Source organism: Vulpes vulpes, chromosome 7, assembly GCF_048418805.1.
Source record: "Vulpes vulpes isolate BD-2025 chromosome 7, VulVul3, whole genome shotgun sequence".
Taxonomy (NCBI): Eukaryota; Metazoa; Chordata; class Mammalia; order Carnivora; family Canidae; genus Vulpes; species Vulpes vulpes.
The window spans coordinates 124,145,792-124,159,373 of record NC_132786.1 but is presented as its reverse complement, the minus strand read 5'-3'; the positions used below and the strand labels follow the sequence as shown (position 1 = coordinate 124,159,373).

The following is a 13,582-nucleotide window of genomic DNA, read 5'->3' as shown; positions in this document are numbered from 1 at the left end:
GCTTTTCCCCTGCCTGACTCTCCCATTCTGAATCGGTCACTTTTCCCAGATCCCTCTCTTAGGCATAGTCAGAATATACTCAGGACAGCAGACAATGAGCTTTGATTTGTGAAAATCAACTGTGAGATGTGTCGTAAAAGAACTGGCTATAATAAGAATTAAAATATCAGAATTTGTGAATAATCTGAACTTTATAAATCAGGGAAGATGTGCTTCATTGCTACTACTTGTAGTAGCTGAACACATTCTTGAGCAGGAGGGGAAGAAGTATCATTCATCTGGAGAAAACTAGTGGAAAGTACTTCCATTTGGCTCATCTGGAGGTGTCAGAGGAACTCCGAAGACGGCTAGCACAGAACATGCTACCTCAAACATCTGCCCAAACAGAATATAACGAAGAAAGCACAGAGGTGGAAGATCAAACACAGGAACTACATTCTTGAAAAAATATATAAGCCATTTATAGTGCTTGTTTTTGAGGTCAAAGCTTAAATCCAGCTTCCTGTGGGCAGGAAAAACACCAACATTTACTGAACACAAACCCTGGTCAGCCACCATGCTTGGTGTTTTCAGACACCTATTCAATTCTCAAGCAGCAGATTTAGTTAGGTCCATTCTTCCAGTGATAAAATTGAGTTTAGAAATCTACATAAGATCTACTGTGACCTACATTAGTAAGTGACACGGCTGGAATCTGAGCCATTACCCCAAAGGTCGTGTTTGTTTCACAACATATCTATGTTCTTACTCAATATACTCAACAGGTTTGGGGTCAGAAGCCTTGGTGGATACACTTAGGGCGATTCCCACCAACACGCAGCATCCTGGAGCCTCCCTTTAGCAAGGGACTCAATGGGGATGCACCATAAGTGAACTGGCAAGGGTTCCACTCAGAGTCCCCAAGCAAGGACTAGAGATACCAAACGTAGTTATATTTCCGAACACATGATTGGGCCCGTTGTGCTCTTTCAAGTCCATGTGTTCTTCTGAATATTTTGTTCCATCTATTATTTTGGATCATAAGTGAATCAGCTCCCCTTAGTGAATTCAATTGAACTTTAAATACTTTTTTTTTTCATTAAGATGCTTATATATGGCCAAGGCTCAATTTATAATTTGTTATTATATTTCTTTTTAACCCTGTATATAAGTCCAGATGTTTAGTTTTACACTTTGAACAAGTCTCTGGAAAGTGCAAACGTTGACAAAGTACTATTTACCATACAAATTTCCAACTTTGGTATAGTTTCTGTTAGAGAACATAAATCCTGTTTTAGAACATGAGCTCATTCTTTTAGCGAGAATGGCTCCTTAGAAAAAGATCCAAAGGAAACCAAAGGGAAAAATGAAACCAAACATTCCTTTCACCCCAAAAGGCCACAGACTCAAAGTTGATAACAGGAAGCACTTTTTATAATGTGAGTGTATCTAGTGGTTTCCATTTCTGAGGGTTTGTGTGAGTTTCCAATTCTATTAGAACAAGAAACAAAATTGCTGAGAGGGAAAAAGAAGAAGTTATTGCCACTATCTTGAAAAAAGAGAGAATGACACCCATAAACTGATTAATTCCTGGATTCATAGGAAATTTAACATAACTTGCTTAAATATCAGCTTCATCAAGACTCCATTAAAATGTATCTAGTGTAAGCAAATTTGAATTTGTTTAAAGTTTTCTCAGTATGAACAATTTTTCACTCATGTGCATATTTCATTATAAAAATCTAGCATAGCTCCAATCAACTATCTCAGAGAAATCCACAGGCGTTAAATGCTCATCGGGCAGCCCAAATAATTCTATGGAAGTCACATACCTGTTAGCATGCTGACATCATCTCCTGAGAGCCTCCTGTGCATAGGCCCCAGATTTAGTTTACCATCAGCATACTCTTTAAATGTTTATCTTCAAATATGGTTAACATACAAAAACACATAAAAGGAAAAGCTCAATTTTTAGTAGAATTAATTTGTAAAAAAAAAAAAATGGGAATTGCTTCATAGGAAGAGAGGTAAGATGGTGGTGACTGAGAAGCCAAGAGAGATGGGAAGTGGTTAGAAAGCCACACTGGCTGGGAAAGGATGTTCTCCTTCTCCTCCTCCCCCTTTCCCTCCTCATCCTCCTTCTTCTTCTTTTTAAAGTATTTTATTTATAAGAGAGAGAGCGAGAGAGCACACACAAGCAGAGGGAGGAGCAGAGGGAGAGGGACAAGTAGTCTCCACGCTGAGTACAGAGCCCAACATGGGGGCTCGATCCCATAACCCTGAGATCATGACCTGAGCTGAAATCAAGAGTCAGCCGCTTAACTAACTGAGCCATGTAGGCACCCCCTCCTTCTTCCTTAAATGTGGTAGATACTTGAGATCTCTTACAGGATAAAGATCCCAATGAGACAAATGAACTGAAGAGAACAGGAGAAATGAATGATAACTGAAGCAGATTCAATGTAGTAAAATGGCAGACAATTAGCATTAGCCCCAAGTATAAGAAGAGATGGTATAGAAAGGGGTTCAAGGGATACTGGTAGAAGAAAAAGATGGGGTTCAGGGTCTGAGAGCTCAACAAAAATAAAAAAGAAAAGGAAGGAGGACTTCCTCTCATTTTTCATCTTTGCTTTAAAGTAGACTTTCTCTGATCTCCAAAGTCATGATTCATTCATTCATTCATTCATTCATTCATTGACTAGATATTTATTCAGGGCTCAACTACGTGTCAGAGACTGTTTTGACACTAGGGTCAGGAGCAGTAAACAAGTTAAATCAAGTACTTGCTCTTAAGGAACTTAAATTATGTGTAGGGAGAAAAACAATAAACAAATATAATTGTGCAGAGTCTAAAATCTTAACCTCTTTCCTCTACTCCCCATCCAACTCATCCCTCCACATCCTTAACTATAGCATAAAATTAATCCCAGCATCTGAAATTTAAAAAAAAAAAAAGAAAAGAAAACAAGATTCAGCCCAAACCGAAGACCTTGCCTACAGATAAGCAAGCCTGACTCGATCGACACAGCAGCTTCCCCAAGTTTTGTTTTGATTCTCAAGGTTCATTAGTGAAAACACAACAGCTTAGAGGCAGAGAGACAAACGCAACAAGGCTTTCAACTCAGATGCTCCTTACCCAGCTCCTCATGTTCCCTGCAGCAATTATTTATTGCTCACCTACTTTGTGAAGGTCCCATGCTAGGGTCTGTAGGGGTCGGGAGGATGAGTAAGTCCTCAAGGAAATTATATAATAGTTAATATTTATTGAGCCCTTTCTATATGTCAGCCACTTTAAGTGCTTCACAAGACTTATCTCATGTAAGCCTCATGTTAGCCTTGTAAGGTAGGTGAAAATATATCCATTTCGAGGTGAGAAGATGAAATCCGAAAGAGATCAAGAAGTGTGTCCAAGGTAGCAAGGTAACAAGTGTTATTAATCTGACTCCAGAGCTCATGAGCTGAACTACTCCGCTTCCCCAATTTTATTAGTTTCCTAGGGCTGTCACAACAAAGTACCACAAAAGGATGGCTTACAATAACAGAAATGTATTGCCCCACAATTCTAGAGGCTAGGTACCTGAACCCCAGGGGCCAGCAGTGGGGTGCTCCCTCTGAAAACTGTAGCGGACTTCTACCTTGCCTCTTTCTAGCTTCTGGTGGCTTGCCAGAAATCTTTGGGGTTCCCTGGCTTGCAGCTGCATACTCCAAACTCTGTCTTCATCGTTAAGTGCAGTGCATCCTGTGTGTCTCTGTCTTCATTTGACTGTCTTCTTATAATGCCAGTCATATTGGATTAGGGGCCCACGGTACTCAGGTGTGAACCTCATATTGACTAAGTACATCTATGATAAGTAAAGTCTAAGTAAAGTCACATGCTGAGGTACTGGAGTTAGGATTTCAACATATCTTTTTTGAGGGGGATGCAATTCAATCCATAATGCCAATGAATGGAGACAGTATATGAAAATAGAATGGAGAGTATATGAAAGTAGAATGGACTTAGTATACGGAATTAGAGTGGAGATAGTATACGGAAATAGAATGGATATAGTACATGGAAACAGAATAGAGAATATACGGAGATAGAATGGAGAGTATAGGAAAGTAGAATGGACTTAGTATATGGAAATAGAATGGAGATAGTACAGTGAATAGAATGGACAGAGTATATGGAAATAGAATGGAGACGGCATATGGAAACAGAATGGATATAGTATATGGAAATAGAAAGGAGAAAGTATATGGAAATAGAATGGATATAGTACATGGAAATAGAGAATATGCGGAAATAGAATGGAGAGTATATGAACGTTGAATGGACTTAGTATACAGAAATAGAATGGAGATAGTATATGGAAATAGAATGGATATAGTACATGAAAATAGAATAGAGAATATATGGAAATAGAATGGAGATGGTATATGGAAACAGAATGGAGATAGTACATGGAAATAGAATGGAGATAGTATATGGAAATAGAATGGATATAGTACATGAAAATAAAATAGAGAATATATGGAAATAGAATGGAGAGTATATGAAAGTAGAATGGACTTAGTATACAGAAATAGAATGGAGATAGTATATGGAAATAGAATGGATATAGTACATGAAAATAGAATAGAGAATATATGGAAATAGAATGGAGATGGTATATGGAAACAGAATGGAGATAGTACATGGAAATAGAATGGAGATAGTATATGGAAATAGAATGGATATAGTACATGAAAATAAAATAGAGAATATATGGAAATAGAATGGAGAGTATATGAAAGTAGAATGGACTTAGTATACAGAAATAGAATGGAGATAGTATATGGAAATAGAATGGATATAGTACATGAAAATAGAATAGAGAATATATGGAAATAGAATGGAGATGGTATATGGAAACAGAATGGAGATAGTACATGGAAATAGAATGGAGATAGTATATGGAAATAGAATGGATATAGTACATGAAAATAAAATAGAGAATATATGGAAATAGAATGGAGAGTATATGAAAGTAGAATGGACTTAGTATATGGAAATAGAATGGAGTAAACGGAAATAGAATAGAGATAGTAGGGGAAATAGAACAGAGACAGCTAAAAAAAACTGAGGTCTTAGTCTAATCTTATCATCATTATCAACTCCATTAGTCACTCTCAAAGGGACTTCCTTTCCATCAGCTTCATTTTTTCTCACTTATAAAATAAGTCTTGAACCAGATCATCTTCAACTTATTTCTAATTCTAGTTCTACATTCACGTGTTTCTTCATTTCTAAATAATTACAATGAAAAACAAGTCTTATTAGGGATGCTTAGGCACACATCAAGTCATGGAGATGAGGTCTGCCGCCACCCAGAGAGAGTGGAATTCCAGATTCCAGAACGCTCTAAGAATGTCTGTAAAGATGTCTTAGAGGTATCGATTTGGATAGACTTACGGGAGGGGACTCCAGGCAAAGGTGGTGAGGTGGCATTTGGAAACAAGGGTACAGCTGGCATTAGGATCACAAATAAAGGCAGAGCGGGACGTTAGGCCGGAAAAGTTGTTGGAACATACTTGGCAGGAGAGGGATGGATTCTATTCGATTCAGTGGGTTCAGTATAACAACTACCACAGCCCGTGTAGGAGACAGAACATAAGAGTTGTATGTAGGTGGCTTAGAACGTGCAGTAGGTTGAAGAGGAACTGGTTACGCCCCTGAAAATCGTCTAGGTTAGTGGCAATGAGGACACAGCATCAAGATCATGAAGGTAAACTCTAAAAATCTGGAATATTAATTAGTTATTATCTGGGTTCATTTGGGGGATTTGGGAGAAAACCCACTTTAAACCAGTCATATAGGCTTGTTCCAAGGTGATAACTAAAATTACTTAAGCATAATAAAGGGCCAAATGAGCATCATGGACGCAGAGAGAATCCAGAAGTCAGGACTGTATAAACCAGAAGCCAGGGGCATGGAGAACACACTGGGAAACGACATATGAGCTGAGTTGGGTTGAAACAAATGGTTCTGGAAAAGGGCTGTGGACAAGGCAGGAATGTTGTGGCCTGTACGCAACAGTACAAATATAACTAGTACAACTAGTGTACTAGTCGAACACTTCAAATTGATGAAAAGGACAAATCTTGTATTTTGTATTTGTTACCACAATTAAAAAATTTTTTTAAAAAGGTAACAATTAAAAAGAGAAAAAGAAGAGGCCTGGAAAGTGTGGTGACCTTTCTAATTTGGAGCTGGCCATGGGGGCAAGATGGAGGGAAAGAGCAAGTAGCATCAAATATAACTCCAGGGGTTAAAACCTGTTCACTCAGGAGAATGGGGAGCGGGGGCGTCCTCTTCATGGAAATAGGTCAAGCGGAGCCATGGATTTGGGCGTGGAAATTTTGAAAGGAAAATATTTGAGTTTTCATAGTCCTTATTACTCCTCAATAAAAGACAGCAAGAAATTGGAGATGCCCATCTGGGGGCTGAAGAGTGAGATCCAAGCTAGACATACACCTAACAGGTCATCTGTCTATACAGGCTGAAAGTAAACGGAATGCAAAGTTGATGTGATCACCAAGGGAAAGTATAAACCCAGACCACCGAAGGCCCGACGACACTCAATTTGGCAATGTCTACTTTTAGCGTCAGAGGAAATGCACCCTGAAAGGAGGCGAGCAGTTATTGGCAGACGTCAGAGAGTAATGTCGCTGTGTCGCGGAATTCAACATTCCGAGGGTCGTTGGCCAATTGTGTCGGACGCTGCAGAGCAGAAGGATGTGGACTGAAAATCAATCACTTCACCTGATAGACAAGGAAGGGGTCGCTGAAGAGCAGTTTCGGTGGAAGAGCCCAAAGCAAAGGGAGAAGGTCACCCCTGGGCAGGGGTGACCGGGAAGTAAGTCCAAAGAGACGCAGCCACAGCTTCTCTGAGGGAAAGGAGAGCGCGACGGGGGCACCCTGGGTCAGGCGGATTGTCCCCTGCGAAGGGAGCTCCTTGTGGTCACTGATGAGTCCGCGGCCCCGCAGAAGGCATGGGCCAGGGGAAGGGTCTGCACTAGCAAGCCTGCCCTACGAGGGAGCAACTGGAAGGTTCTGGAAAAAGTTGAAAGACGGCGTTCGAGAACACGAGAGGAAAGTAAGTCTGGGCGGGGAAGAGGCCTCGGGAAACAGCCTTGCGCCCGGACGCCCTACTTCAGGTCCACCCGCTCGCCCACCCCCCAAGTCCATTCTGCAGTATGTCTTCTGGAACGTTCTCTATGACATAAACCTGTGTGTGCCGCTTTTTGCGTACCACTCTTCAGGGCTTCCCTGTCGCCTTCGGGATAGGATATCACGCCCACACTTCCACATTAGACCCTGCTGAACTGTCCACGCCACGTGTAGGCCTCCCTGCGCTGCTCCCCCAACACATCACACACACACACACTCACACACTCACACACTCACACACACTCACACTCACACAGCAAATACTTTGAATCCTCCAGACCTATCGGGCCATTTAATTCCCTCTTCGTGAACGTGGCATTTTCTGCCTCTTTCTCCGCCCTTTCCAACTGCTGCTCATCTTCCAAAACGCTTATTAGAGCTACGGACTCGCCCGTGGTCCTTTAGCTACTTGTCACGAGCCTTTCCCTTCCGTGTCACGGTGCCCCGTGGTGCTTCGCACAACCCGCTCAGCAGACAGCCGCTGAGGGACGAAGCGGACGGGAGAACGGATGAACCAACTGGGCCAGGGAGACAAAGGGTGAAGATGAAGTGAGGGCGCGTTCTCCGGTCCGAGAGCTCTCGGGGAGCTGGTCCCTAACACTTGCCTGAAAGGGAGTGGAGCCATTTCCCAAGAGCCAGAGCGCATCGCAGCATCTCCCGGGGCTTTTAGGAGGCAAACTTAGCACGACCACCGCGTCAGACAGCACGTCGCCCTCCTCACGTACCCGCCGGCGGCCGTCGCACATGCCATGGTTGTGGCAAGCCACGGACACCATGTCTCCCCCCGTGGCCACCACGGACCGGGGGTCCCCAGGCACAATGAGGACCGGAAAGGAGGGCCCACCTTTGGCCCAGCGGGCCTGCACCCACTGAGGCCCGCCTTCCGCAGGGGCCACCTCGACAGTCCAGGTAACGCCACCTGGCCGTGGCACAGGACAACTGAGCAATGGAAGAGAGAAGAAGGGCAGACCAGGAGACAGATCGGTGGCCCGTGCTGCCCCCTCCCCGCAATGACTGGCCTGTACCAGCCTCCCTGGGCGTGTCTCCCCTAAACGCACCCGTGGTTCCCCCTCTCCCTGCCCCCCCACTCTTGCATCCCTGCGACTGCAGCCTCCAATAAAGTCTTGCCTCAGCTTCCGTCTCGAGAAAACCTGGGCTACTCAAGCAACTTTTTAGGAACTGTCCGATGGTAAATATATCGTGCGTCCTTAGAGCCACAAACCAAGCTAACCAGGGCAGGTCTGCGGGAGAGCACCGGCTGTTTGCCGAGGAGCACGAGGAGCACGGCCGTCGGCCCAGGCTGGGGGGGGGGGGGGGTGTAGACGAGTCACCGCGCACGGGAGAGGCCCGCAGAAGGGGAGAAGGACGGCAAGGCACAGGGAGCCGCAGCTCCTTGGGGAGCCCCGGGGGGGCGGTGGGGTGGCCCTGTTCTCCACACGCTGAGTTCCCGGGGAGGAGCAGATGCCCCCAGATGCGCACCAGCACATTTGGCCCACGGCCTGTGGAGACGGGGCTTCCCACGTTGTGAGGGGTCAAGGCTTGGATCCCAGCAAAACAAACAAGTCTGCCTCCGTGCAAACGGACTGTCCTCAGTGTGAAACTGTCCTCAGTGTGCACGTTCAAGTGAAATGGCTTTAACACATGGCAGGTCACCGGCCAAACCCAAACAAGTGATGCTGGGAGCAAACCCGGAAGAAATGACCAAAGTGCAGCTGCTCAGCAAGGTCCTTTGGAAAGTTCAAATGGAAAAAAGAATTAAAATTTGGCCGGAAGAGGGAGAGCACTCCCTAACTGTGGAAAGTTGGCTATACCAGGGCGTGACTCGGGTCTGCGGGGAAACAGAGTCAGGGGGCGAACCGCAGGGCGCAGGCCTCCGGGCCTCGGGCCTGGGCGCCACAGAAGCCCCCTGCGCGCTGCTGGAGGGCAATGGGGCCGGACCGAGGCCCGGGGGTGGGTGGGGGCAGGCCTGGCTGCTGATTCACCAAAGTGTGAAACCTGGGATCCAAGACTCTGGGAGTGGATTTTAGTTTCTGGATGTTTATCCCTGTAGACACTTCAGCAGTCCCCGAAACCCTTTTGCAAGCCTCCTCTCAGGGATTCTTTCGTTAAGATTTTCTCTTCCTTTTTTTCAGATTTATAAATCTGCACCCAATGTGTACTTCCTGAAGGAGCAATTTAAGTTTAAATGCATTGCTTTTTAAGCATTTTTGTTTCCTGGTATGTCTTTAGGTCTGACTGTATGCAGGGGACCAGGATTCCTCCCAGACAAACGTGCATATGCACATACACAATATTTTGTGCGACATGCCTGAGTTTGGTACTTATAAATCCAAATACTTCCTGGAACCTGCGAACCTTAGGTCACAACCAGCTACTTTAAGCAACTTTAAAAAATCACTAAAAAAGCCGTGGAAAAATGAACATTTTGGTTTGTAAATAAAAGTAATACCAAACCCTAGAATTTCTAGATACAAACAATGCCTTTTCCATAAAAGCTATAGTTTAGCGTTGAGAAAAATCTACATAAGCATCTCATCAGTGGTTTTCCAAAAAGAACTTCATAAGGTAGCTCTTTTTGAGACTGATGTATCTATTGATCCCCAAAACATCTGTTTCCTCACTTTGGCTATCTTACAGAATAGTTAATCTTCAAAACTGGATTATTATTTGATTCTTTTTTCTTTTTGGAACATACATGACAAGGAGAACTAAGTTATATCTGGTTTTAACTAACTTCCACATGACTCCTTCTAGTTTCCTTTCTATCTCTAGAAAAACTGGCTCTAAACCAATGGCTGACACAAGTTAGTTAAAAATAGATATACATGGCAAATGTTTGGAAATTGACTTTTTATATCCATTCTGAATTATAATTGTGAACTTGGAATCTTGCTTATGATTAAGATATTTAAGACTGTGAATAATTTGGGGGAAAAGATCATGTGGCTGGCATTTTTTTGCAAAGAAAATTCTAGAGTGAATGTTTTACACAAGCAGCCAATAAGTTTCAGATGGTTTATAAGTAGCAGGAGATCCAAAGCTGAAATGGAATTTTCTGCGACAGCCTACAAATAACAGTTAACATATGCCTGTGTTACAGACAAAAACAGGAGTCACGTAAAGTCAAGCAGGGAGTAAGAAGAGCTGTAAGGTAATGAATAAAAACCTTTTGTCAAAACTTCTTCGCACAAATTTTAGGTATTTAAAGAGCAAAACCATCTCAAAAAAAAAAAAGAGCAAAATCATTTTGACTATTTTTAAAGAAACTGTATCTATTAATACTGGATAGAAACAAGAAGTGACTTTCAAAGTCACAGTTTATACCCATTAGAGATTTGATGTATTCAAAAAAGGCAAACAAAAATCAATGCTAGCACAAATGAAGAAAAAATACAAATTCTCCAGTGACTTTAGAACATTTCATAACTGATTCACACTTGCAATTGGAGATTCATCTGGAAGTGTTTCTGGTTATATTATCTGCTATTCTTTGCCATGTTTCTTGACACGGTGGATAAACTAAGTCACTCACTCAAAGGTTTTTAGACTTTTTTTGTTGTTGTTCTAATGTATTATATTGTATTTCAACAAGTTCTTACTATTGTGGTTTCTTCACCGACTGTTACTAGGGCTTTGAATTTGCTTTGATTTCAGCCCCAGTGCAGTGGTAGGAACCCGGTGGGGACCAGGGCTCCCTGCTGGCCGGGTGGCCTGCCTCAATGGCCGTCCCCTACGCAGCGATGACAACCGACCACCGTGCCTACCCCGTCTCCCTCATGGGCTCACGAGGCTGGAGGGGACGTGCATGAAGCAGTTTTTGAAACACGATGGCCGTGGTGCTGGAGGCATTGGCAGTGATGGACACGCGGCTCCGCACAGCGACCACAGTCACAGGCTCTACCTGACTCTGCTGCAGGGACCAGACGGGGCCAACAGCTTCCTGCACTAACCTGCGGGACCCCTTGGCGGAGTGTAGACGCCAGCAGCTCTGCTACCACGCAGGTTTGCCTGTGTGCTTTTCTTTTCCCTCTTTCTGTTTTAGGCTGGGTCATTGGAAAGGTCATCCGGAGAGGTCACTGACAGGCACGAACCAGAGCCGTAGATTAAATCAGAAATCCTGTGCGGTTGTGTGTGTGTGTGTGTGTGTGTGTGTGTGCACGTGTGTGTGTCTGGGGTTCCTCCCAACCCGTCACACAGATAAGTGAAGTTGCCTGGAATAGTGTAAGGACAGGATGACCGGGGTCTGGCCAACTGTATGACCCGCAGAAGGCAGCTGTCCGGCTTGGGAGGAAGCAAGGACACTACTCCTTTGGGTGGTTCAGGGGTAAGGACGCTGCTGTGACAATCTGCCCACGGAGGAACAAGGGGCGCAGTGGGTCACAGGAGGGGGCTGGGGGCTGGGGGCTGCCCCGGAGCCCGCCAGGCCTGGGCCCTCCTGCTGACTGTCCCCCCAGCACACGCTCAGGGTGCAGCAAGGTCTGGGTGGGCCTGACCTCCCAGGGTCCTAACCCGGGCCCGACCCCAAGCGACCCCAAACGTGCGCATCATCCAGCATCCTCCAGCGGGGCTGGGGGGACCCCACGGGGCGGCGGGGACGCGTGCGGGGAGCGGGGGCTCCCTCCCTCCCGGGCCCTTTCCGACCTGGGGGGGGGGCGGGGCGGGGCGGGGCGGGGCAGGCCGGGCCCTTACCTTCCTGACCTCCCGTGCGTCCCCGTCCCGGGGGAGAGGCCAGCACCTGCGCGCCGGGGGCTCGGGGGGCGCGCTCGGGGGCGCGCTCGGGGGCTTCCCGGTCCGTCGCAGGGTGAGGCTCTGGTAGCAGAGGCCGGCGGCCACCAGCAGGCCCAGCAGGAAGGGCCGGGGGCAGCGCCGGCGGCAGGGCGCCCCCGGGCGGCAGGGCATGGCCCGCTCAGCCGCGCCGGGGCCGGGGCCGGGGCCGGGGCGGGGGCCGGGGCCGGGGCGCGCTGCCGTCGGCGGGGCGGGCGCGGGCGCCCATCGGTGCTCCTCCGGCGCGGCCCGGTCACGACGGCGCCATCCCCGCTCGCGCGCTCTCCGGGGGCGATGCCCGGGGTCACGGGGCCCCCGGGGCGGCGGCCGGGGACAGCGGGTCCATGCGCGCCGGGAGCGGCCGGCCGGCGAGGGGGCGCCCCGGGCCGGGGGCGGGCAGGTGCCGCGGGTCGGGGGCGCGGGCGCGGGCGGGTGCAGGGCGCGGGTGCGGGCGGGATGCACGGCGGGCGCGGGTGCGGGGCGCGGGTGCGGGGCGCGGGTGCAGGGCTCGGCCCCGCGTGTCTCCGCCGCGTCCCTGCGGCCGCCCCCGAGCGCTCCCGCCTGCCCACAGCACCGGCCCCGTGGGTGCGCGGCCCCGTCCGCCTCGCGCCGCCTCGCGCTCAGGCCGCCAGGTCCTTACTCGGTTTTCATTCTTTTCGCCGGAAAAAAAGTTTCCGCGACTCCGCGAGTAGGGGACGGCGGACCCGAAGTCCCGGGCACGGAACACCCGGCGGCCGGCCCGCGGCTCAGCTCCCGGGGACGCCCCGCCCCGCCCCGGCCCCGCCCCCGGGTCCCCGGGGCCCGCTCCCCCGCCCCCCACCCCGCCCCGCCCCCCGCCCCCCCCCGACCCCCGCGCTCCCACCCCCGCGCTCCAGCCCCGTCCAGGACCCGCCCCCCACCCCGGCCCGGCCCCGCCCCCCGCCCCCCCCCGGCCCCCGCCCCCGCCCTCGGCCCTCCCAGCGCGGCCGGAGCTGGGCCAGGGACTCGGCCGGCGGGACGGGGCGGGGCGGAGTCGGGGTGGGGCGGGCCCAGGGGCCGGGGGGGTGCCGGGGCGGGTCCTGGACGGGGCTGGAGCGCGGGGGCCAGGGAGGGGCGGGGCCCGGGGCGGGGCCAGGAACCAGGGGGCGGGGCTACCGCCGGGGCGCGGGCGAGGCCTGGGGCGGGAGAAGGGGCGGAGCCTGGCACCCGGGGGCGGGGCCTGGGATCCGGGGCGGGGCCTGGGCGGGGCTACGTGCGGGGGCGGGGCCCGGAGCCCGGGGCGGGGCTGAGCCGGGGGCGTGGCGGGGCGTGGCGGGGCTCCAGCCGGCTCCCCGCGGACACACGGGGCCCGCAGCCGGGGGCGGGGGGAGGAGCGACGTCTCCCGCCGCGCTGGGCACGTGGCTGCCCTCCGGGAGCCGCAGGGTCTCACCGACGCGTCCGACGTGTGGCGCTGCGTGGCCCAGTGTCCTTGGCACCCGCTGGACGCACGGCCCCTGTGTCCCGCCCATTCGGGTCTGGGCGAGCCGCCGCGGCCGCTCCTCGGGCCTGAGCGCGGACTGTCCCCTCCTCGCAGCTCAGCCCTCTCAGCCCCCACCCTCGCAGCTCAGCCCTTGCAGCTCAGCCCTCGAAGCTCAGCCCTTGCAGCTCAGCCCTCGCAGCTCAGC

General features: G+C 49.7%; 1 protein-coding gene across 1 annotated transcript in view; it reads right to left on the bottom strand.

The window, feature by feature from the left end:
• CPED1 (cadherin like and PC-esterase domain containing 1) overlaps nt 1-12,572 on the bottom strand; it is a 263,028-nt gene extending 250,456 nt beyond the window's left edge. The window contains exon 1 of the mRNA XM_072764904.1: nt 11,864-12,572. Within this exon, the coding sequence (XP_072621005.1) occupies nt 11,864-12,073 (210 nt within the window). The 5' untranslated portion in view covers nt 12,074-12,572. The remainder of the gene's footprint in view (nt 1-11,863) is intronic.
• Between the last annotated feature and the right edge of the window lie 1,010 nt (nt 12,573-13,582).